The 21587-nt window shown below is 55.1% G+C and overlaps 1 protein-coding gene across 1 annotated transcript; it reads right to left on the bottom strand.

The window, feature by feature from the left end:
- Positions 1-2195: 2195 nt before the first annotated feature.
- SALL3 (spalt like transcription factor 3) lies at positions 2196-20694 on the bottom strand. The gene is made up of 3 exons (XM_039839390.1): positions 20591-20694; positions 5717-9171; positions 2196-3757 (listed from the first exon to the last, which is right to left on the bottom strand). The coding sequence occupies exons 1-3, from the start codon at positions 20670-20672 to the stop codon at positions 3326-3328; spliced, it is 3969 nt and encodes a 1322-aa protein (XP_039695324.1). The 5' UTR covers positions 20673-20694; the 3' UTR covers positions 2196-3325.
- Positions 20695-21587: the final 893 nt, after the last annotated feature.

Raw genomic sequence — 21587 nt, forward strand, 5'->3', positions numbered from 1 at the left:
AAAACAATTGCGTTTTAGCCCTTCAGCAAGACTTAACTGGTTTCAAATGTTAATGGCTTCTGCAATGCACTTAGAACAGAAATAAATTTATAAAGTAATATTTAGGGGTGTTGGCACTTATGATTTTGTTGTGCGGTCTGAGGAACCAGGGGGGACATCAGAAAGCAGTGATGGCCCGGGCTGGGGAGCCGGAAGCCTCTGCCTTTCCACCAGACACATTGTTGCAATAAGCATCTCCCTTTCCCCCTGCACTGTATTTTATTAAACGGCTGCAGCGATCTTTGCTATTTTCTTACCATTTCAGAAACTGACTTTATTACGTGATTTAGCCTTTCTATCCCATATTTCTCTCCTAGCTCTGAAATCCCCAGTTTAATGCCCACGGCAGATGCCAGGTGCTGGAGGGCCGGCCTGGGTGGCCAGGGGTGTAGTTAGCACCTTCATCAGCCCTTTAACGTCGCCCAGAGCTTTCCAGGCACAAACGCCTGCGGCTTCTGTGTATCAGTAGTTACTTAGGAAGAAGACACGAATTCTACGTGTTGAAATCCAGGAGCTATTATTCAAAGTTGTAAGTCTTATCGACGGTCACAGTGCGGTGACACGCCTCCGAGCGTGAAGAGCATCCCCACAGAACCCAGGGGACAGGTGGTGCCCGAGGGTCCCTGTGGTCGGATGCACAGCTACTGCTTTTTCAAGTGGCCCGAAGAGCCGACATTTTCACTTAATGCCCGTGACGGTCAGGCAATTCAGCGCTGTCATTTTTGGACCCCGCCGGGGTCTCCAACAGTTGTGCGTATTTTACTCTATCTTCTTCCATCGCAGACGCAGAAAAACAAAGAAACCCAATTGGGGGCTGCATTTTTATTTTAGCAAAAAAGGTGAAAACTAAAAATTTTAAGACCGAGCGAGACACACGGAGATATTGCTTAATTCCGTCACCCCGCGTCGCCACCCCAGAGAACCAGCACGACGCACGTCCGCCCCGAACGGCCCAAACCGCGAGTGCCACGCCGCCCACGCGGGTCATCAAGGAACGCGACTCCGAGGTGACATCACGTCCTGCATTTTATTCAACTCCATGTGACAAAAAGAGCAACCTAGACTAAGACATCCATTTCAATCAGCAGGTGTGTCGAGCCACAGAGCTCACCATAAAAAATATCGGATCTCGGTAACAATTCCCAGCTGGCCCCACGTGGCACCACGGCGTCTCTCCACCACGCAGGGGGGCGGCCTCGTCCTGAACACGGACGGGGACAACGACATCACGCGGGGGGCCAGCCTCACTGTCCCCGCAGGGGCCAGCGCATTTACAGTGCTTTGCACTTCTGTGTCCTATACACATCCTTCCGAGAGAAGGGACAACACTACATGGTACCAAACACTAACAAAAAAAAAAAAAAAAAAAATCCACACCCCAAAGGACACAGATAAATAAAACACATTCGACTGCTGAAACGCAGCAGCCCTGAGCCGGCTCCGTGTTCCGTTCCTCATCGTCCCGTGAGAAGGGACGGCACGGAGTGGGGACGCCCGTCTCGTCACCGCCGGAAACAGCTGTCGAGTTCGGTGTTCACTTCCGACAGGAACGAACGGCCGCGTCTGCTTCTGAGTGTCCTCGACGCTTCGTTCGGCGACGGCGTGACATGCTGTTGCTGCGGCTGCGGCGGAAAGATTGTCCTGCTTTTCTGTTCCACTGAGAAGACACCACTCCGGCTCCTTCTGCAGGGTGCGCCCGCCAGCACCGGGACCCGCCCCTGCACCGTCGGCGACAGTGGCGTCGAGGCCAGTCCAGTCAGGCCCCGGCACACACAATGAGGTAGAACACGCGACCCACCTGTGCAGCTCCGCCCGCCCGCTGCCCACCAGCTCCCGGGGCCCCGTCCTCACGCGAAGCGGTCACGCGGTCGCCCGCTCGCGGCGGTGTTCTGAGCTGCCAGACGGCATTGTGCTTTGTTTTCAGCTGAGAAGATAATAAATAAGTTAGGAACTGGGCTCACGTCCTGGTTACTCCGGGTGACACTGCAGGCGCCGGGCTCCTCCCCAGCCTGCCGTGCGGGGCGGACGTGGCCGTGAGGACAGCGAGGAGACCGCGGCGAAGTTACACCCGCACCACGTCCACGCGGCTCCCGGCCCGCACCGGCGTCGCCCGTCCCAACATCAAGTCGTCAACGTTTCGTCAGGTTTTTAAATGGGCTTCGTAGAAGAGTTAAATAAGTCGTTTTAATTTAAGAGATGGCAGGCCCTAGTCTACTGAGGGGGACCGGACAAGTCTCCTTGGCTTTTCTGTTTGAGTCGCCAAGGCTTCTCATACCGTCCGCCCTTCAGACAAAACAAGAAACCGTAAGTTCATTTCATTTTCCTTAAGTCAAAGTCCTATCTATAAAATACTTTACATATTTTTAAATTTTCAGATTAGAGACAAACCTCCCTAACACAAAATACTGAAAGTGCAAGAGTGTGAATTAGGAGCGTGCAACCGCGTTATACAAACATTACCTCTTTATTGTACAGCTTTGATACGTGAAATGCTTCCTCGCAACTGTTTATAATGTTGCGAGTAATTTACAGTGACGTCTGCCTGTAACTTCTCCCCAGTCGCTGTGTTACAGACCACACTAGAGGACAACTGTGCACATAGCAGCTACAAACATTTAAATTAAAAAAAAAGGGCTTGTTACTGACAGGTGCTTGCACACAAAAAGCATGCTATCTTTCCCAATAGAACTTCACAATTTCGCCTGCATTGAAATAACCCACTTATTTATAGTGAAACAAATCTTGTTTTCAAAAAAAGAAACAAAAAAAAAAACCACAAAAAAAACAAAACCACACAGCCAGATGTATCCTGCAGTACAAAAGCCACCTTTACAGTCGGGGCTGTGGTGTGTGCTACCCGCATAATCGTCACGACATAAATACTACAGACGGAGCGGTGCCGGGAGACACGGCCCTCACGACCGAGGGCTACGCCACGTCTTCAGGTGAGAGGTCTAAAATCAGAGTTCGAGATGCTAACTACTTTGAACAAAACCGTCACACGAGTGTCACCGGAACACTGGGGACCCCTGCCCTCGCGCGTCTGCCCCGAGCCCTCCTGTCCCGCAGGCGGACTCCGCAGCCTCTGACGTGGCCTCGCACGATTGGGAGGCTGCGGAATCCTGCAGAACTGCCGAGCTCCCCGTGGCACGGAGAGCCACAGTGCGTGCGGGGTGGCCCCAGCGGCCACACGGCGAACGGGGGCGGGTCTCAGGAGGGCCTGGCTCGGCGGCACGCGGCCTGGCGGTCACACGCGTGGTGTGCTGGGGACAGAGCGCACACGTGGCTAGTTAATGCCGATCTCCTTGTTGTCCTCGATGAACCTCGTGAACGGCCGGCTGGCCCCCGTGTCGGGGCCGGCTTTGTCCAGGCCCAGCACGGGCGGGCTGCTGCCCGTGCGTGCCTTGTCCATGCCGGCGGTCAGGGAGCCCAGCGGGGGCAGGGCGCCGCCCCCGAGACTCACGGGGAGCTGGGGGACGCCCCCGTTCTGGATGACAGAGATCTCGTTGTTTTTCATGGCCAGCCCGTTGGTGAGCGCTGCCGCGTACTGGTTCCAGAAGCTGGGGTCGGCGTTCATCGCCCGGGCCGCCAGGTCCTTCTGGAACATCTCCGAGAACTTAAGGGCGTCGCCGCCCAGCAGGGCCATGGGGTTCTCCACTGACAGGCGGCGGCCGCGCCTCGCGGGGGCGTTGTTCCACATGTGTGTGCCCATGTGCACCTGCATGAGACACGAGAGACAGCCCACAGGTGAGCGAGCCAGCAGTGCAGGCGCCGCACCCCTCTGCACCTGCCAGGTGTTGTCCAGAAGGTGTGTCTTTTCCCCATCACGAGCAAGTCCTTACTTTGGGGACAGCAAAACGTCGTCGGGTGAACTTTTCTGAGCATCTTACACATAAGTATGCAACGTTTCTTTCCATCAAATTCAAAAAGAAAACACAGCCAAGCATTTTTTCTGGTTTACAAACTTGGTAGGATGATTTTCCCCCTAAGGTGTGAGACCTACAAGGCCCCCCAGAGGGCGTCCTGAAGCTCAGGACACAGGCCCCTGCTCCCCGAGCCCTGGCGTCCTTCATGCCCCCGGCCCCCGGAGCCGGCTTACGCTGGGCCCCAGGCCTCCCCGATCTCTCTGCTGCTTCCCCCGAACACGGAGGCGGCAGCCGGGGGCGTCTGTGGTCGGCAGAGACCTCAGACGACGGCTCCCGTCCTCTTAGCAAGTAGAGGCCACAGGTACTGACTTTGTCACCGTCTCTGAAGAGGTCAGAGTCCCAAGCGAGCACCTGACGCAGATGGAACAGCACACTCGGCTGAGAGTGCAGCGCTGGCCTGCCCGGGTCACCCGTCCGAGCACACGCCCCACCGTCCGCGGGACGTGTCACCTGCCCTCCGAGCACACGCTCCACAGTCCATGGGACGTGTCACCTGCCCTCCGAGCACACGCTCCACAGTCCATGGGACGTGTCACCTGCCCTCCGAGCACTGCAGCTCCACAGTCCATGGAGACGGAGGCTCTGCCCTACCCTCAGAACAACAACCTTCATCTCAGCTGTCACCTGCCTCCGGGCATGCTCCGCCTTCTGCATCTCATGTTGCTTTTTGCCTCCGGGAGCACGTATCGCAGCCTTCTGCATCTCATGTCACCTGCCCTCCGAGCACACGCTCCACAGTCCATGGGACGTGTCACCTGCCCTCCGAGCACACGCTCCACAGTCCATGGGACGTGTCACCTGCCCTCCGAGCACACGCTCCACAGTCCATGGGACGCGTCACCTGCCCTCCGAGCACATGCTCCACAGTCCATGGGACGCGTCACCTGCCCTCCGAGCACACGCTCCGCCGTCCGCGGGACGTGTACGGGGCTGTGTCTTCCTATGAACGCACCGCCGCACTGTGAGCTCGGGCCCTCCGACTGGGTGGCTCCTCACCAGATGCCCACCACCCCTCTCAGCGGCCACACGGATGAAACAAAACCCGCCTTCTGGACCGCGTCTGCGCCCTTTCTACCGTGTGCACGCGTTTAAAGACCCAGCGTATCTCGTCAGCAGTCTTCCCACAAGATTTAAAACAGCCTGGGCCCGGGGCCGGCCTGCCAGGAACAGCGTGTGTGTCGCCCCCACTGCAGAGGCTGCACAAGGCCCTCGCGGGGAGGTTGGGCGTGTGCGGGAAGGCGAGACCCTCACTGCAGCTGAACAGCAAGCACACCTCCGTAAGTGTGAGTGTGTGCACACAAGTGAGCACATGTGCACACACACACGCAGACATCACACTACACGCACATAGTACCCGAGTGCAGTCGCTCACACTGCTTGTGCATAACTCATGCTCACTCACCCAGACACAACACAATGCACACTACACATGTACGCATGTACGCGTGTATGCATCCTATACAGACACTACGCACATGCACTCACCCAAGCACAGTGAACACACACTGTGCACATACTACGGGACATACACACCACACAATGCACACACTACGCACGTGCACACCCACCCACCCGATGCATGCACTACTACCTGCATACGTATACTCACCGACACCCACACACTACACACGCACAATGCACACGCTACAGGGCGCACACGCGCCCCATGATGCGCACACCGCACGTGTGCGCGCACGCTCCCCAGGCGCCCCGGCAGAGTCCCAGGTGGGGGGCGGCACCTGCGCGCTCACCTTGAGGTTGCCCTTGGTGGTGAAGGCTCTGCCGCAGATGGTGCAGCCGAAGGGCTTCTCGCCGGTGTGGGTGCGCTCGTGGATCTGCAGGGCGCTGGCCGAGGAGAAGGTCTTCCCGCACGACTGGCAGTTGTGCTGCTTGGGCGTCCGGCGTGGCGGGGGGGCCAGCAAGGGCGCGAGGCCCGGGCTCATCACGGTCTGGGGCCCGGCGGGCACCTGGAGGGCGGCGGGCAGCGGCGGGCCCTCGCCCAGCGTGACGGCCTTGCTGTGCCCATTCACCTCCACTTTGATCAGGGCGGGCGTGGGGCCGGTGACCAGGCTAGGGGCGCTTTGGCTGGGACCTAGAGCAAAGTCGGGGTCAAACACCTGAGAAGGCAGCTCTCTCAATCTGTGCGTCAGCAAGTGCTGCTTTAAGTTGCCCAGCGTGGAGCAGCCGCGCCAGCAGGCCGTGCACACGAACGGCCGCTCCTTCGTGTGGCTGCGCAGGTGGACGCGCAGGGCGCTCCTGCACGCGAAGGGCTTGCCACAGACATGACACACGGCGCTCGCACACTTACCGCGTTCCCTGCCCAGGAAGTGCAGGCTGAAGGGGGCCTCCTCCTTGGCGATCGGCCGGCCGGGGTGCACGGCCGTCAGGTCCAGCGCCCCGCCGTTCTCAGGCGCGGGAGGGGGACTGTCCGGCCTCTCGGTCTTCAGCGGCAGGTCTTGGGGCCCCTCCTGGTGGCCGAGGCCCGGGGACTTGGGGGGCGGGCTGTCGCTGCTGCTGTTGGCAGGGGACAGCGCCTGCATGGAGGACGAGGACTCGGACAGGGCGGGGCTGCCCGCGCTGCGGCTCTCCAGGTCGCCCACGGCGGACGAGGAGTCATTGCTCAGGCGGTCGCTGTCCCCGGAGCCGTTCTCCACGGCCTTCAGGGCGGTCAGCTGCGGGCAGCCCATGACCGAGTCGATCATCTTCATCTGGTTCTCCAGGGCGGCGATGCTGGAGATGACGGACGGCGGCGAGGGCGGGCCGGAGCCCGAGAAGGGCGGCAGCGGCTTGGACGGGTCGCCGGCCGTGTCCCTCGGCTCCGCGTCCTCCTCCATGGAGTTCTCGTCCAGGTCGTCCTCGAAGCTGCTCAGGGCCTCGGCGGCCTTGTCGTCGTAGGGGAGCTCGGCGGCGCCGGCGTCCGGGGCGCCGTCGGGCAGCGGCGTGTTGGGGATCTGGCCCCCCATGTGCATGCGGATGTGCTGCTGCAGCACCACGGCGTTGGTGAACTTCTTCTGGCAGATGGGGCAGGAGTGCTGCACGCGCAGGGGCGGCTTGGCGCGGTGCACGCCGAAGTGCGTCTTCAGGTTGCCCTTGGTGGTGAAGGCACGCCCGCAGATCTTGCACTTGAAGGGCCTCTCGCCGGTGTGCGTGCGGTAGTGCATCTTGAGCGCGCTCTGGCAGCTCAGCACCCGGTGGCAGATGACGCACTGGTTGGGGTCCGTCATCTTCTTGTCGATGTTCTCCACCAGCTGCTGCAGCTTGGACGTCTCGGAGGTCTGCATGGAGTCGAGCAGCCCCCCGAAGGGGAACTTGGCCTTGAACTGGTCAGAGCCGGCCGCGAGGACCGGGCTGCAGAGGCCTGTGGACACGCTGCTGTCCGTGAGGGCGGTGGCGGCCACTGTGCATGTGGTGGAGACCTGCCCGCTGCCAGGGACGTCCCCGGCCCTGTCATTTGTGCAAAGCAGGCCCACGGGCTCGGGTTTGGGCAGAGGAGGCCCACCGAGCACGGGCTGCGGGGACTCGGCGGTCACTGGGGCGGCCGCCTCGGAGCTGGTGAGGCCGGGGGACAGGGAGGGGCACTCGCTGGACGCGGGCGAGGGCCGCTGCGGGGAGCGGCCGGCGGGGGTGAGGCTGGGGGAGTCGGCGTAGCCGCCGACGCCGGGGATGGTGGGCGGCAGCTGCAGCCCCACCGAGGTGGGCACCGTGGGCAACACGGGCTTGCTGTCCAGCCAGGTGGTCACCGGCTTCTCCGGGGGCAGCGACATCCCGTACGGAATCCCGGAGCAGGTGGGCACGTTGTCCAGGTACTCGGGCACGGGGTAGGGGTTCATCTGGATGTGGGGGTACTTCTCCCGGTGCCGCTGGAAGTGCACCTTCAGGTTGCCCTTGGTGGAGAAGCGGTTGCCACACACGTTGCACTTGAAGGGCCTCTCGCCCGTGTGCGAGCGCAGGTGGATCTGCAGGGCGCTGTCGCTGCCGAACACCTTGGCGCAGAACCTGCACTTGTGCTTGAAGAAGGGGTCCTCGGCGCTGGCCTTGGGCTCGAACACCGACACGTTGGGGGGCTTGCCCTTGCGGTGCTTCATGAGGGCCGACAGCGGGTCCAGCGCGTTGGCCGTGGCCGCGATGCTGACCAGCGGGTTGGGGAAGATGACGCTGCTGGCGGAGGTCTGAGGTAGGAGTGGGTTTGGCAGGCTGGGCGCCGGGCTGAGCAGCGGGCCGGGCCCCAGGGCGGGCGGCGTGGGGGCGCCCTGCGGCTGCGAGGGGCCGCTGGCTGCTGCGGCCGCGCTGGAGGACGTGGGCCCGCTGGACTCGGGGACTGGGGGGCCCCCACCAGGGACGTGCGGGGTGCTGGCTCCGGATGCCGGCCGTGACAGCGGCGGGGGGCCCTCGTAGGCCGCGGGCTGGGCGGCGGGGCCGGGCGCCGTGGGGCCGGGCGGCGCCCCGGCCGGGAGCTGCAGGGCGGCGTGCGTGGCCAGCCCCTGCAGCTGGCTGGTGGCCGGCGCCGGGCCGCCCTGGGTCCCCGCGGCCGCCCCGGGGTTCAGCGGCGGCCGCAAGGGCGGGCGGCTCATCATGGCCACCTGGCTGCGGATCTGCTCGATGAGCTGCAGCTGGTGGATCTGCTGCTGCTGCAAGGCCATCAGCTGCTCCAGGATCATGGGGACCGCCACCGCCGCCACCGCGCCCCCAGGCCCCGCCGCGCCCGCAGCCCTCGCGCCCTGCGAGAACTGTGCCACGGCCACCTTGGTGCTCAGCAGCGTCTCCAGTGTCACGTTCGTGCTCGGCATGCTGTACGCGGCCACGGGGGCCGGCTCGGGGGCCTGAGGTAGAGGCGGCTTCCCCGCGCTCTGGAAGCTTCCGTCTGCGGCCGGCTCCACCTCCATGGGCTCCTCCTCCTTGTCGGGGGCCCTCACCTCGCCGGCCTCCCCGGCGTCCGCGGCCGCCACGTCCTCGGCAGCCTCGCTCTCCGTCCGGCCGCTGGGCGAGCTGGCGGGCGAGGGCTCCGGGAGCTCGTCGGGGGGCGGCGCGGGCTCATCCTCGCTCACGATCAGCACCAGCGGGTTCTTGGGGCAGGTCCTCTTGTGCCGCAGGAAGTCCGTCCACTTGAAGAACTCGGCGCAGCACTGCTCGCACACGCTGGTGTCCTCGCCCCCACTCCTGCTGTCCGGGCCGCTGTCGCCGTCGTCGGCGCCCTCCCCGGGGACGGCTGCAAGAACCGAGAGATCACGTCAGCCGGCGGCCGGCGGCACCACCCGCCCTCCACGTCGACATTTTGCACATACGCAAAATCAGTATTTTTTATTTTGTACAAATTGCCCCACTTCAACGTGTCTGCCGTGCCGCGTGTGTGCTCCACGACTCTTTCTAGCTGGCTAATCATTTTCTTAGCACAATCCATCAAATTATGAGGCTCTATCAATTGTGGATACTGCTTCTTAATGAAATTCCATAGAAGCCATTGATTTCCAATATTTTCATACAATCCGCAGCCACCCTGTCTGTTGGGTACAAAGCCAGCTTTCGATGGCCTCATTAGGATTCCCCCTACCATCCGGGTTCCTCATTTCCAGCAAAATTAGAGATGCCTTTGCCAGTTCACTTAACATCGCTAAACTAATCTGTAACCTTTCAAACTCACGTCAGCACCTGCCAGGGGAGCCGGCCGCCGCCTCTCTGGGTGCGGGCCTGCGAGATTTATGGTCTGCACCAGCGCGAGCCCCCAGAGTTAACGCGATCCTACAGAACCTTTCGAATCAAGGGGCGTTTGTTTCACGTAGGGAAGTTCAGCTAAATACTTTCATTTGTAAATGGAACAAAGAAAGTATAAGCACTTTCTCTCATCTCTGCCCAAAAAAGTCTCCCGGCTCGTAGCTGCTTAACGGATCAACGCCATATCTTTTTCGCTCTTTGTACGTTTCTTACAGAGAGGGTACGTGTCTGCATTTTAGGGTTTACCAAACGGACATCATCGATACGGTCTGGGCCTAAAATTAATCATGTTTAATACAATTAATGGGCTCTATCAGATGCAATATTTCTTGGCGAAATGAAGCAAAATTATATGTTATTGTTATCAGCCAATAGAGCTCGGCGGTTTGTTAACAAACCAGAAATTATATATTTAAAGTTCATTTATGTTGACATGTTTAACATGAGAATGTTGTAGTCAGACACACTTTTTGTACCTATTTTCATCTATTCTCATAGAAAGACTTAGCAAATTATATGCTTCTGCCATAGTGGAGAACCCTCTAATTGGTTACACATGTTTAATTACTGTTGTAGGCAGCTACTTCCTGGCTCCCTAACCCTCTTGTGCCGAATAACAACCCTGTTTAATGAACAATTCTAATTCACACCTGATCAAATAAATAGCTGTACAGGAATGAGAAATCAACAGACAGTAACATTTCTAGCTCCCCGGTTTTTGGTAGTCGGGGTGAAAGGTAATGCACAGTAATTACGCGGCTGTGCGCTGGCCTGGACACTGCTGACTTGTAACTGCTTTTCGTCAACTTACAGATGGAGTGACAGGAACAAATCAGTTTGCACAGAAATGACAGCTGCAAATCAGCGCTCCGCTAGGGCGAGGTCGAGTGTGAAAACAAAACATCTTAAGTCTGCGTTCCCGGAGACAGTCTGCTGTCATACCATCACCAAACGCACTCGCTACGAAGTCTCCGTATTTTTTTTTTCTTTTAGGGTTTTCGGGGACAAAAAAAAAAAAAAAATGAATTTGGCGCTGATTTCAGTAGAGAAATCTGATTTTTGAAAAATATCCTGAAGAAACATTTAGTCCCTTTACTGGAAAATAAAAATACTTTTCGAGGCGAGTCTGCTGCCCTCCATGAGGCCATTACTCCCAGGTAATTTATACATGCCTTTAAAAAATTATTAGCAGTGTTCAATTAGCATTTTCTTAACTGGCTAAACCATTTGAAGGGGAAAAGTTAGAGCTTGCAGCCCATAAAGACCCGCTGGACTTTTAAACTAAATTCGGTGCTGCAGATCAGACTGCAAGGAGTCTCATTACTGTATGGAGGAAGGAATGTAATAGGGATTCGTAATGAGGTTGAGTCTGGCTGGAAGCAAAGGCACAGCTGATTTATACTGCAGATAGGCACATTAACAAAATAAATACTCGGAGTACTTAACTTTGCTCAATGCATGCAAAATCTAATTTTAAACTTGCTAAGGTTATGGAACAGGGCAAAAACAAAGCACACGAAAATCTTCAGGTAAATAATTTCTTAAAGATTGTTAGAGCGTAAGGGCTGTCTCAAATTCTGGCCATGCATTTAAAAAGTCATCACATGATGCCGAGAATCTCTGTTTTAAAACTTCTTTATAACAGTGGAAGGTTCTCTGGCCGACCTCCGCATTTAGAAAAGTTTCAGTGCCGTTAAAAGTCCATCTGTGTTAAGCCACCAAGTTGGAAACAATGTCGCATTACATCCTATTTTGCCTAAATGTAGGCCAGAATATTATTAAAAGTTCTCTTCCAATATTTTAAAGCTATGATATAATGGCCTGCTATAATCTTTGTATTGATTTTTATCTTAATACTCTAAAAATCCCCAAGAAATTAAATATTGCTAAATTTTGAAATATTTTCCTTTAGCTTTTTAGAGGACATAGAATGTTTAGCTTCCGTGTGGCACACAAAAGCCTTCACATGGTCTGTACATTTAAAGTTTACACAATTAAGCACAGTCTTTATCTTACCAAAGAGTACTCTTTCTTTATACGGAATATGCGTTTGGGACAACTCACTGAGAAACGCCTAAGAATTAGTTCCTGGATCGTTTTCAGCGCGTTGAGAGCTGGAAGAACTCACTGAGTTTTAAGGAAATATCTTCGCAGAGCACACGCCGGATTTGCTGCAGGAAACTGGCGTGTGAAAGGAAAGTAGGACTTTGCGACTCTGCTTCCCCCCACGCTCCCCAGAGTTCTTCGGCAACCCCAACCGTCCCTGCGCTTCACAGCCCGGCTTTCCATTTCCGCCGGGGTTTCGTGTGGCCCTGCGGGGCTCACCTCCAAACCCACGCCCTGAGTCCCCTCAGGTGACTACCTCGTCCTCCCCCCGGCCGGCTCGCTCAGTCACTGCGGTTGTGGCAAACTGCACGGAATATTTCAGTGCTTTTTTCTACAAGAGGACGTCCCTTTGCTTGATGCCGTTCTAGGTGCTAGTTACCTGAACTTAACGAAATATTCTCGCCGAGGTAAAATCTCCTTCCACTTAATAGTCCTTTAAAATTGAAGAAAGCAAAACTGAAGAGAAGAAATCGTATTAGAAAGGACACCTGACTGTGTGGGCCTGTCGCCAGTTCATTGTGTTAATGATCCTGACGAAGCGGACAATTGTTGCCTTTTTAAAAGCAGAGTTTCATAACAAATTTGCTTTTTGAGTAAAACATTTAAAAAACTACAATTAGTGAAGGGAAAAAATTCTTCGCTGCGATTCAGATTTAATTTGGACAAACGCCTATAATTTTTTCTGGGGTCTGTATGAAATGTCAATTGCCTGGCCACGTCTATGGTGAGTCCCACTTGCTCAGGCGATGACCATGTATTTCACTATCAGAAGCTGAATGTGACGAGCACTCTGTCCGAGCCACGGAGAAGTACGAGTTTCATGAGATGGTCTTAAAACATGCATTCGAATAAGAAACTCTAATGTCAATACTGCACTGAGATTGTGGATGCGTATTTTAAGAATGCTATGTATGAAACAGCGACTGTGAACTGGCAGGCAGCAAGGAGCCAGAGCCAGCCTGTTTGCCAGGGACAGAGCCCTCTGAGTAGCAAGACACTGCGCTGGCACACAGTGACAGCACCGACTTCTGATGGAGGGCGAGACATCAAATAAGCCATAAGTTGCTTGATGGGCTTCTCATTACAACGGCTGAATGTATCGTGTTACAGTGTGTATGTGCTAATCTGTCAGTGTTTGTTTATTTTAAAAAATGCTTTCTCCAGCAAGAAAAGCCATGTGGGAAAAATCTGTATGCGACTCACGATTTTATCATATAACTTCTAAAGCCTTTTAATCCTGCCATTGTTTTAAGCCAATATTATGTCAGATTCAAATGTATTCGACTATCCTTTAATTAAATTTACATTTTAAACTGGGCTTTGTGTTCTAAAAACAGAAGGTATTACCTCCATTAGAGAATATGGCTTAAAATTTTTATTTCAAGGTAAAACCATGTAAACGAGCTACTGTAACAGCACACGTTTGAGACACTTATTTCCAAAGCAAGTGGAAATTCTTTCTTCGGGGGGAGTTAAAAACAAGCATTGTAAACATCATCATTAATGTCAAAGCAATTTTAGCTTTTGCACAGTGACTATTCAGTGAGTAAGAGATTTCAAATTGTAAACGGGTGAGGGATGAGGCAGGCATTTAAGTGTGTGAGGTTAGATCAGAACACGCGAGGAAAAACGCCAGCCAGCGAGCCCGTCACAGGACCTCGTCGGATCCCCGCCAGTGAGCAGGGCGGCCTGTCGGGGTGGCCCGCTTGCACGCTGTGCAGCGCCGTGACGAGGCAGCTGCCTTGGGAATAAGCCTGCTCGCTAACATCAAACGCGGGGCAGCCTGGGACCTGCAGTCGGCCTGGGCTTCGCGCTGACCCTGTCTCCCTGACACACAGGAGGGAGAAGACACAGGCTGGACAGGCAGCTGTCCCGGTGCGAGAGGAAACGTGTGGTCAGTTCGGTGTCCCCACGCCAGCCACCTGTGCCTGGGGCTTTTCAGGCTTTCTTGAGCAAGTTCTCAGTTCTTCAGAAGAAGAGAAAGTGGGTCCCCTGGCCTTTTAGAGAAATTCCTCAACAAAAGGGATAGCTTCAGTGACTGTCTTAAAAACACACGTTTTTTTTTCCCTCACTAATAAAACACAGAGAATGTACAACAAAAATGTCCCCATTCCTAGGATCAACTAACTCTCTCAGTGTGAAAAGACCTCCCCTCCCCCCACCGCCACCCCCCCCCCCAAAAAAAACCACAAAAAAACCCTGCTTCACCATCTCTCAGCTTTAATTCCTGCTCTGTTATATAACATACGTATATGATGTTTTCGGGTCTGGGGGAGTGTATAACGGTCTCCTAAAGAACGATGTGGCAGAAGACAGAATGTCCCCACCCGATGACCTTTCTGAAGCCCCAAGTGAAAAAGCACGTGGAGGGATATTGGAGACATAAGCATTCTTTAAGATGCCAAACGACAGTTCTTAGCAAGGCCTTTTATTTCCTCTGTTCCGGAGTGCAGCGCCTAGTAAATAAGCTAATTACAAAGGAGCAGTAAACGCGTGTTCTGTAACTTTGTTTCTCCACCTCAGAAGCTCAGATATTCTGCTACACTTTTGCTACATATTTTGAATTCCATACCGTTAACAAAAGGGGCGCAAACTTGTTCAGTCAGGGAAAAGGGATGCTCACCTCTCCACTTTAATCAGCAACCTGAAAATGCTGCTCGGGTCTTCGGGAAAGAAAACATGCTTTCTCCACTGCCTTTCCCATCCCTAAAAAATCTAGAAAGCATGTCTCAAGTTTCCCTAAATTGTTAAGAGACACTTATTTTCTTGCAAATTAATTCTTTTTAACTCCTTATGATAGCTTCGAATCCCATAAAGAAAGATGAATTATCACACACTGAGCCCAAGCTGTGAAACAGGAGGGGACAAATAGGGCCCACACTGTGTTCGACAACGTAGAAGAAATTCCAGATGCAGTGGGAAAACCCCGTCCCTTCCCCAGCCCTCGGCGCGGTGCTGGCGAGCCGGGGCTGAACGGAGGAGGGCACTCTTGTCATGCTGAACGCCGCGGACCCGCACGCCGGCTTCCCTCGCCTTGGTGGCCCACACCTCGAATTTGTTAAGTAGCGACCACCTGTGGCACAGCCACCAAATGTCTCCCGTTCAGAACGCTGGCAGGTTTCCACCTGCGTGGCGAAGCACCAGGGCTGTGGGCTCCCTCTGTGGACACACGCGGAGGGCGGGCAGGCCACGCTGCCGCTTGGCTTCACTATCTGCCTGGATGCTGTACGGAGTGCGAAGATGTTCCCTACACTTCGAGGATGCAGGGGAGTTCTTTCGCCGAGAGCGCCATGCTCACGCGGACACACGCACCCGCCTACGCCTCACGACAAACCTGAAACCTGTCGGCGAGCACAGTGTCGGCCAGAATTCCGTGACTGGTGGAAAGGAGGTCTGTGCAGGTCACTTTGGGTTCAAAAGGTTTAAACTCAGATTTGCCATCACATGTTCTAGTTCACGACACGCCTACTCGAAAGTGCCCCCACTGCCGCCCCAGCTCCTGTCATCGAATGCACTATGAGTAAAAATCCATAAATAAGCAAAAGCACTTGGACGTACAGACGCTTGGGTCTAAGTGGCCCCAGAGAAGCGGGGACGACGTCGTGTCCAGGAACAGGGCTCCGACCGCCGTAACCGCCGCCTGTTTGCACGTGGGGCTACGTTATTAAGTCACTTCCATTGTCAGTGCTCTGCAGCACCGGTCCACTCCTGGGTGCAAAGTCTGCACACGTGTGAAAAACCACCCTGGAAAAGCCACTGCCCCAGGCCACTGAGGCCACTGGCGCCACTGGCTCTGCACGTCCACGAGTCTCACAGGAGAATCATCGCAAAGCACTGAGGAGAGGGGGGCCTCGACAAGAGGACCAGGCATGCGAGGTGCTGAGGCCTGGGCCATGGCACCTGCAGGGTTAACTGAACAGTTCAGGATGTAGCAGCCACACAAAAGCAGCCGACCCCTGTCCTTCCGTGGGAACCACACACGCCTGTGCTGGACGAGACGGGCATCTGATCAGCCCGGCCGCTCCGAGCAAACTCACGGCTCTAGTTAACACTCAGATTCAGTGTTAATACTTAATAGAACAGTGTTGAGTCCTGTTGCCAAGGTCAACAGCACAGATGCACTAATTGTATTATGAGCTTGACATCTAGCGGCCACCCCTGGCAGGGCAAAGCAGGCAAAGGTTAAACCAGCAAGGCTTGTCAAAGCACTTGTGGGGACCCTCGTCCGGGGAGCATGGTCAGCCCGCTGCAGCCCCACCTTCTCTGGACCTCAGAACACAGGGCTGGAGGCCGCGCTGGCTGCAGGCATCCGGACGCAGAGCGGGTAGGGCCCCTACTGGTAAGCAGAGCTAACGTGGGGGATGGGAAAGGCAGGCCCACCGAGGGCGAGGCTCAGACCGCACACTGGCATCATCGGGTCTCTCTGCAGGACAATAGTTCAGCAGGAGACCTCTTCCCTCTAATTAACAACAAATCGACCCTTGCCTCTAACCTAAGTAGAGCCCCTTACGTTATTTTATTATTTCAATTAATATTTTATACTTTCTGTAACATGACTCGCCTTATTTGTTTGCTTGGAAATCACACAGTTAACTGCATTTTAAATCATAAAGGTGTTCGAATTACAAGAGAAAAACGTAAGGGCAGGGTTTTTGAAATGTAAAAGTTTACTTAAGGCAATGTTAAGACACTCGATTTTTAACTTTGTTTATGTCTGACTTGACTTGAAACGTGCAGCAACGTAACCTACGCCGTAATGACGGGCCTGTCCCCACAGTGGAGAAGCAGCCCTCACCTTCAGGACACGGGGATCTGCTAGCCTCATTCTGGCAACTAGTTGAGGAAGCACGCAGGAAAACAAAATCTAACAAAAGAATGAAACCTCTTCCTGTTCTAAGAGTATTCAAAAATTATCCTTCTTGAAACTGTTTTGCAGCATTAAAGACAGTGTGTAACCTCATTAGCAGTTAAGAAGATTTTCATTTTACTTGAGGAAGAAGCTCCTGCCAACAGTTACATTTCAGAATGTAAATTCCAACTGGAGCTCAGCGCACAGAGGGAAGCCTGGCTTTTACCTCTGCTGCGTTCCCCCAAAAGAGCGAGTGCCGAGCTACCCCGAGACAGACGCCGGGGAAGCCTGAGGCCGCGGCTGCAGAGGAAACCCGACCCACTTTTGCGCGCTTTTGCCATCCTCTTGTATACAGAAAATAATCAGCTTGCTAAGTAATTCCTGCTGTTGACCTACACCTTCTTCTTGTTCTGGCCCTGGACTGATCTACAAATACTGGATTATCATATGTTGTGGATGTTTCAAATGCACCTAAAAACCCCCACTGTTACACAATCAGCTCTTCCTCTGTGAGGTGGGAATTAATTAACATGCTTTCTGTTGGCCACTGCATTTTTAAATAGCTTAAGTTTCTTAACTGTTATTTTAAAAACGTTTGCAAGTTCTTCCTTTCTCTTTTCCCTCTTACTTTTCACCCTTCACATCTCAGAGCAAACGATCTGCCTACGAATGGTGAATGTTGGAAAGTGGCTTCTGTGCTGTTTCCTTTTCGAATGCTGAATTGTAAATGGGTGTCGTGTGCAGGGGGAGGACTCCAGGCTTACACAGATAAAAGAGAAGGGTCCCAGCACCGAGGGCTGGTGGCCTTCTTCCCCTTCATTTAAGCACACTCTGTGAAAACCACTGGTAAATTCTTACATCACATGCTCACCACATTTAAAAGGATTTTTAAGATAGCCATGTGACCGAAAATAAAAACACACTTTGAAGCAATTAGTGCTGACAAACAAAATACATGATGGCAAATTGTTTTAAATTATCACAGCCTTTTGTTCTTCCTTAAACACATACTTTCTTTCTAATGACAATAAAATACATCTTTATTAAGTTGTGTTTTATACGATAAAAGATAGCAATATTACACCTTTTAAAATTCTTAGCAGGAGTGTAAGTGCTGTTCTGCCATTAGAAGTTTTAATTACTTTTTCTTAGCACCAAAATATTCAGCTGGCTCAAAGGACTTCATTACTGGTGGCATACATTTAACTGCATCCTAAAGCTGTAACACTTTTATTTCTAAATTTCAGAAACAGGAATGAAATAATTTGCAGTTTTAAAAGGTTCTCGTTGGGAATGTAAGTCTCAGTCATCGTTAAGTTTTACAACGGGATAACTTTGGAACTCCACAAAAATTATTATTACCTTTTCTCCTTCTAAATACATCATATTTCATTCCTGCAATGATAAGTTTTGGAAAACAATGAAGCTATTTTTGAACAGCTACCTTTTCCATTGCTTGCCTAAAACTCAAACTATGAAAAAAAAAGTCATATTTCTTTTTTAAGAAATAAAGTCTTTTTACTATAAATTAATGTGGCTGTGGATCTTTGCCCCCCCATATTATGCTAAAAGTTTTGCATATAATGTTAGTTTTTCATGGCATTATCAATAGCCTTCGATTTTACTGCAGGCATCTACTGCTTTAATTAATATGTCACACCCAAAGCGATACAAAGGAATTATTTACTTCTTCTCTAAAACAACGTAAACTAACTTGGCTCTCTCCTAACTTCATTCAGTCTGTTTATTTCCATTGCGTTTAATAAAGTAAAAATTTCGAGAAGATCTGATGCACGCTGGAGTAATTTAGTGTTCACAACCACTTATCTTAAAAAAATTTTTTTTAGTTATCTTACTAATGGCGACCTGTACGACAGAGTAATATATACACGAGCGTTCCTTTGAGTGAGCAGAGAACAGAGTGTCTTTTATGCTCTGTGAACAATCAGCTTCAGAATAATTAAATCAGAAAGGACTATTTTTAAAATAGTTTGTCTAAACTATCCGTAAAACAATCGAGGAAACACACTACTTGACTAAGGCTCAGCCCTCAGACAGGCTATTTTTGGCCTCTTGCAAAATATGATCAGGAACCGTGGCAATATGTGAATTACAACTCAGAATGGACTGAAAAGCACAGGCTTGACAAAAACTTTGATCCTACAGTCGGGGAAAAAACCTGAATGTTTCACCTCTAAATAAATTCAGCAACAGCAAGGAGAATTCAAAAGAGAACTCGTAAATAATTTATTCCACCCTAGGATTTCAGATATAGGCTGTATACCCCTAACATGTTTACACTATCGGGTTCAACGAGCTCACATTTCTGAACTGAAATTAAAAATGAATAGCGGCGCCTCAGCTTGTTAATCGTTAAATACCAGGGTTTTACTCTATTAATTAAAATATGCTTTAATAAGAGGAGACATTGCACATTTTGATAACGACCCTACAAAGCTGAGAAGTATTTACATTGTTGCATTTGGGGCGGCTGTGAAAGCCGATTTTAAGCTATTCAGGAGCCACAATAATAAAGCTTTAAAATTCCTCACTGGGATGCAATGTAGTTCTTTTGAAGGAAAGACTGTCTTTCTCATTCGGCAGAAATAAATCCATTCATTTGATCATGTAGTCATTGAGGGCAATACAAAACAAACCAAGTGTGAGAAATTCTATGTGATGAAGTAAACAAAACAAAAAAAATCCATTTCCATGACAAAAAGATTCTTTGTCCCTAATCCACCCACCATATGCAAGCGTTTCTTTTTAGCATATCTCCGGTTCCAATCTTGGGTGACGAGGCTGCACAGACGCGACCGCCTCACCTCCACAGCGACAAAAAGGCCCGCCGAGCTCACGAATTTTATTGCGTGAATTCCCGACCGCGTCCTAAGCTTGTGTCCCCCTCGGTCCCGCCGCCGAGGGTACCTGCTTTGTCAAACTTCACCACCCCGGGAGACAAACTCTCGGCGCCCGCGGGTCCGCGGGCAGCCTGGTCCTCGAGCCCCCACCCACTCAGGCGCGGTCCCCCGCAGCGGGCCGGCGTGCTTTCTAAGGAACCAGCTGCGGTCCTTGCGGTGCAGCTGCGGGCCGCCCCGCGTTCCGGGGTGGCACCCTGGGGACCGCGCGGGCCCCGGGCTGCAGCGCGCGGACTCGGGCCCTAAACTTCGCGGGCGGAGCCGGTCCGCCGGGGCCCGGCTCCCACTTGCGCGGCTCCTACCTTCGCTTGGGGACGAGGAGGAGGAGGGCCCCGCGGCCCGCTGGCTGCAGAGGTGCTTCGGCGCCGCCGAAACACAGGAACAGGCCGAGCAAACTCAGAGCCGCCAGGCCGTGCCCGGGTCCGCCGCGTGCAAGGACCACCCCCCAGCGCCGCGGCGGGGCTCACCCCGGGTTAAGTCCCCAGGCGGCCATTAGGCGAGGCGAGGCGACACTGCCGATTCGCTCCGGAACCGGATCAATGGTGTGTCAGCGCGCCGGGACCTCGCGGCTCCGCGGCCTCGGGCCGTCCGGGGTGGGGGCGGGCCGGGGGCGCGCGGCGCGGAACAAAGCTGCCCGCCCCGCGTCCGGCGGTGGGTGAGCCCCGGACGCGTCCTCGCCGCTGCGCCGGCACAGGGGACTCCGCTGTCGCTGAGGCCGGCCCCAGGTCCGAGCGCAGGGAGCCCGGGGGGCGGCGCGGAAGAGGCGGCGCGGACCCCTCCCGCCCCCGCGCAGCCCAGCACGCGGCTCCCCAACTTCGAGCGGCCGAGCCAAGTTTACTTCGTCCGCAACTCCCCGCGCCGAGCGCTCCAGCGGAGCACCGGGTCCCCGCGGCCGGCCTGGCCCGGCCCAGCGCCGCGCGGCGGACACTGGTTCGCCGAAGCCGGGGAACTTTCTCCCGGCCGCGGCGCGCAGCCGCCCCCGCCTCCCGGCTGCCCCCCGATCCCGGCCCCCCACCCCCACCCCGCGGCCCCCGGCCCCTCACCGTGCTCGGGAGCCCCGTCCGGCGGCGGCAGCTCCTCGTCCGACTTGAGGTGCTGGGGCTTGGCCTGCTTGCGCCGAGACATGCTGCTAGCGGCGCGCGGGCCCCGCGCGGGGCAGCGGCATCAGCGGGGCGGCCGGCGGGGACGGCGCGGGGCGGCCGGGAGGGCGCGGGGCGCAGGGCGCGGGCGGCGGCGGCTGCGCGGGCCGCGCATGGGGCTGAGCAATTAGGCTGGTGAATAATGCATGGCCATTAGCCGAGGGCCGCGCCGATTGGCCGGCCTCCAGCGGACTCCGGCGGCCTATGCAAATGAGGCCGCGCTCGCAATTAGCCGCCGCGCGGGGCGAGGAGGCGGCCGGCGCCCGGGGACCTGAGCGCGCGCGGCCCGGCGCCGCCTCACATCGCGGGCTCCACGCGCCCCGGCGCCCAGGTGCGGCTCGGCGGCCGGGAAAGGGCGGGCGCGGCGGCCGCCCCTGCCCACGGCGCAGGCAGCAAACTTTGGCGGCGTCCGCGCGGCGCCGTCTCCGCCGGCGCGCCTGGCTCGCCCCTTTATAGAGTGTCTGCGCCGCCGCCCGCGCCCCGCGCCGAGCCCCCCCGCCGCCGCCGCCGCCGCCGGCCGCCCCTCCCGGAGCGAGCGGCCGCGGGCAGGGCTCCGGCCGGCGCCTTTGTCTCCTGGGCCGCTCGGGCTCCGCGCCTCCTGCGCTCCGGGTCGCGGAGGGCCCGCCGGCCGCCTTCGCTGCAAGGCGGCGGGTCGCGGCGCCGCTCGGCGCGCCGGCCTCGCTCGGGCTCAGGTGCCCCTCTCCGGACCTTCTCTCCCGGATCGTTGCCCTTCCGCAGGCTCCCCCGGCGGCCGGCCCGGCTCGGAGGCTCGCGCCGGAGCGGAGCGGAGTGCGCACGCCGGGGTGGCGGGACTTCGGCAAGACCAACTTTCCGGTTCGCAAGCGGCGCGGACCGCGCGGCTCCTCCCTCTCCCCGCGGTCCCCTCCCCTCCGTTCGCCCC

The sequence above is a fragment of the Pteropus medius genome, unplaced genomic scaffold (genome assembly GCF_902729225.1).
Source record: "Pteropus medius unplaced genomic scaffold, Ma_sr-lr_union100, whole genome shotgun sequence".
NCBI lineage: Eukaryota > Metazoa > Chordata > Mammalia > Chiroptera > Pteropodidae > Pteropus > Pteropus medius.

Bases quoted from the DNA above. Each gene is read 5' to 3' on its own strand.
- SALL3 (XM_039839390.1), bottom strand. From the start codon at position 20,672: ATGTCTCGGCGCAAGCAGGCCAAGCCCCAGCACCTCAAGTCGGACGAG. The intron at 9,172-20,590 runs GTGAGGGGCCGG...CGGTTCTTGCAG, and splicing joins GGACGGGGCTCCCGAGCACG to CCGTCCCCGGGGAGGGCGCC. The intron at 3,758-5,716 runs GTGAGCGCGCAG...TGTCTCATGCAG, and splicing joins CCACCAAGGGCAACCTCAAG to GTGCACATGGGCACACACAT.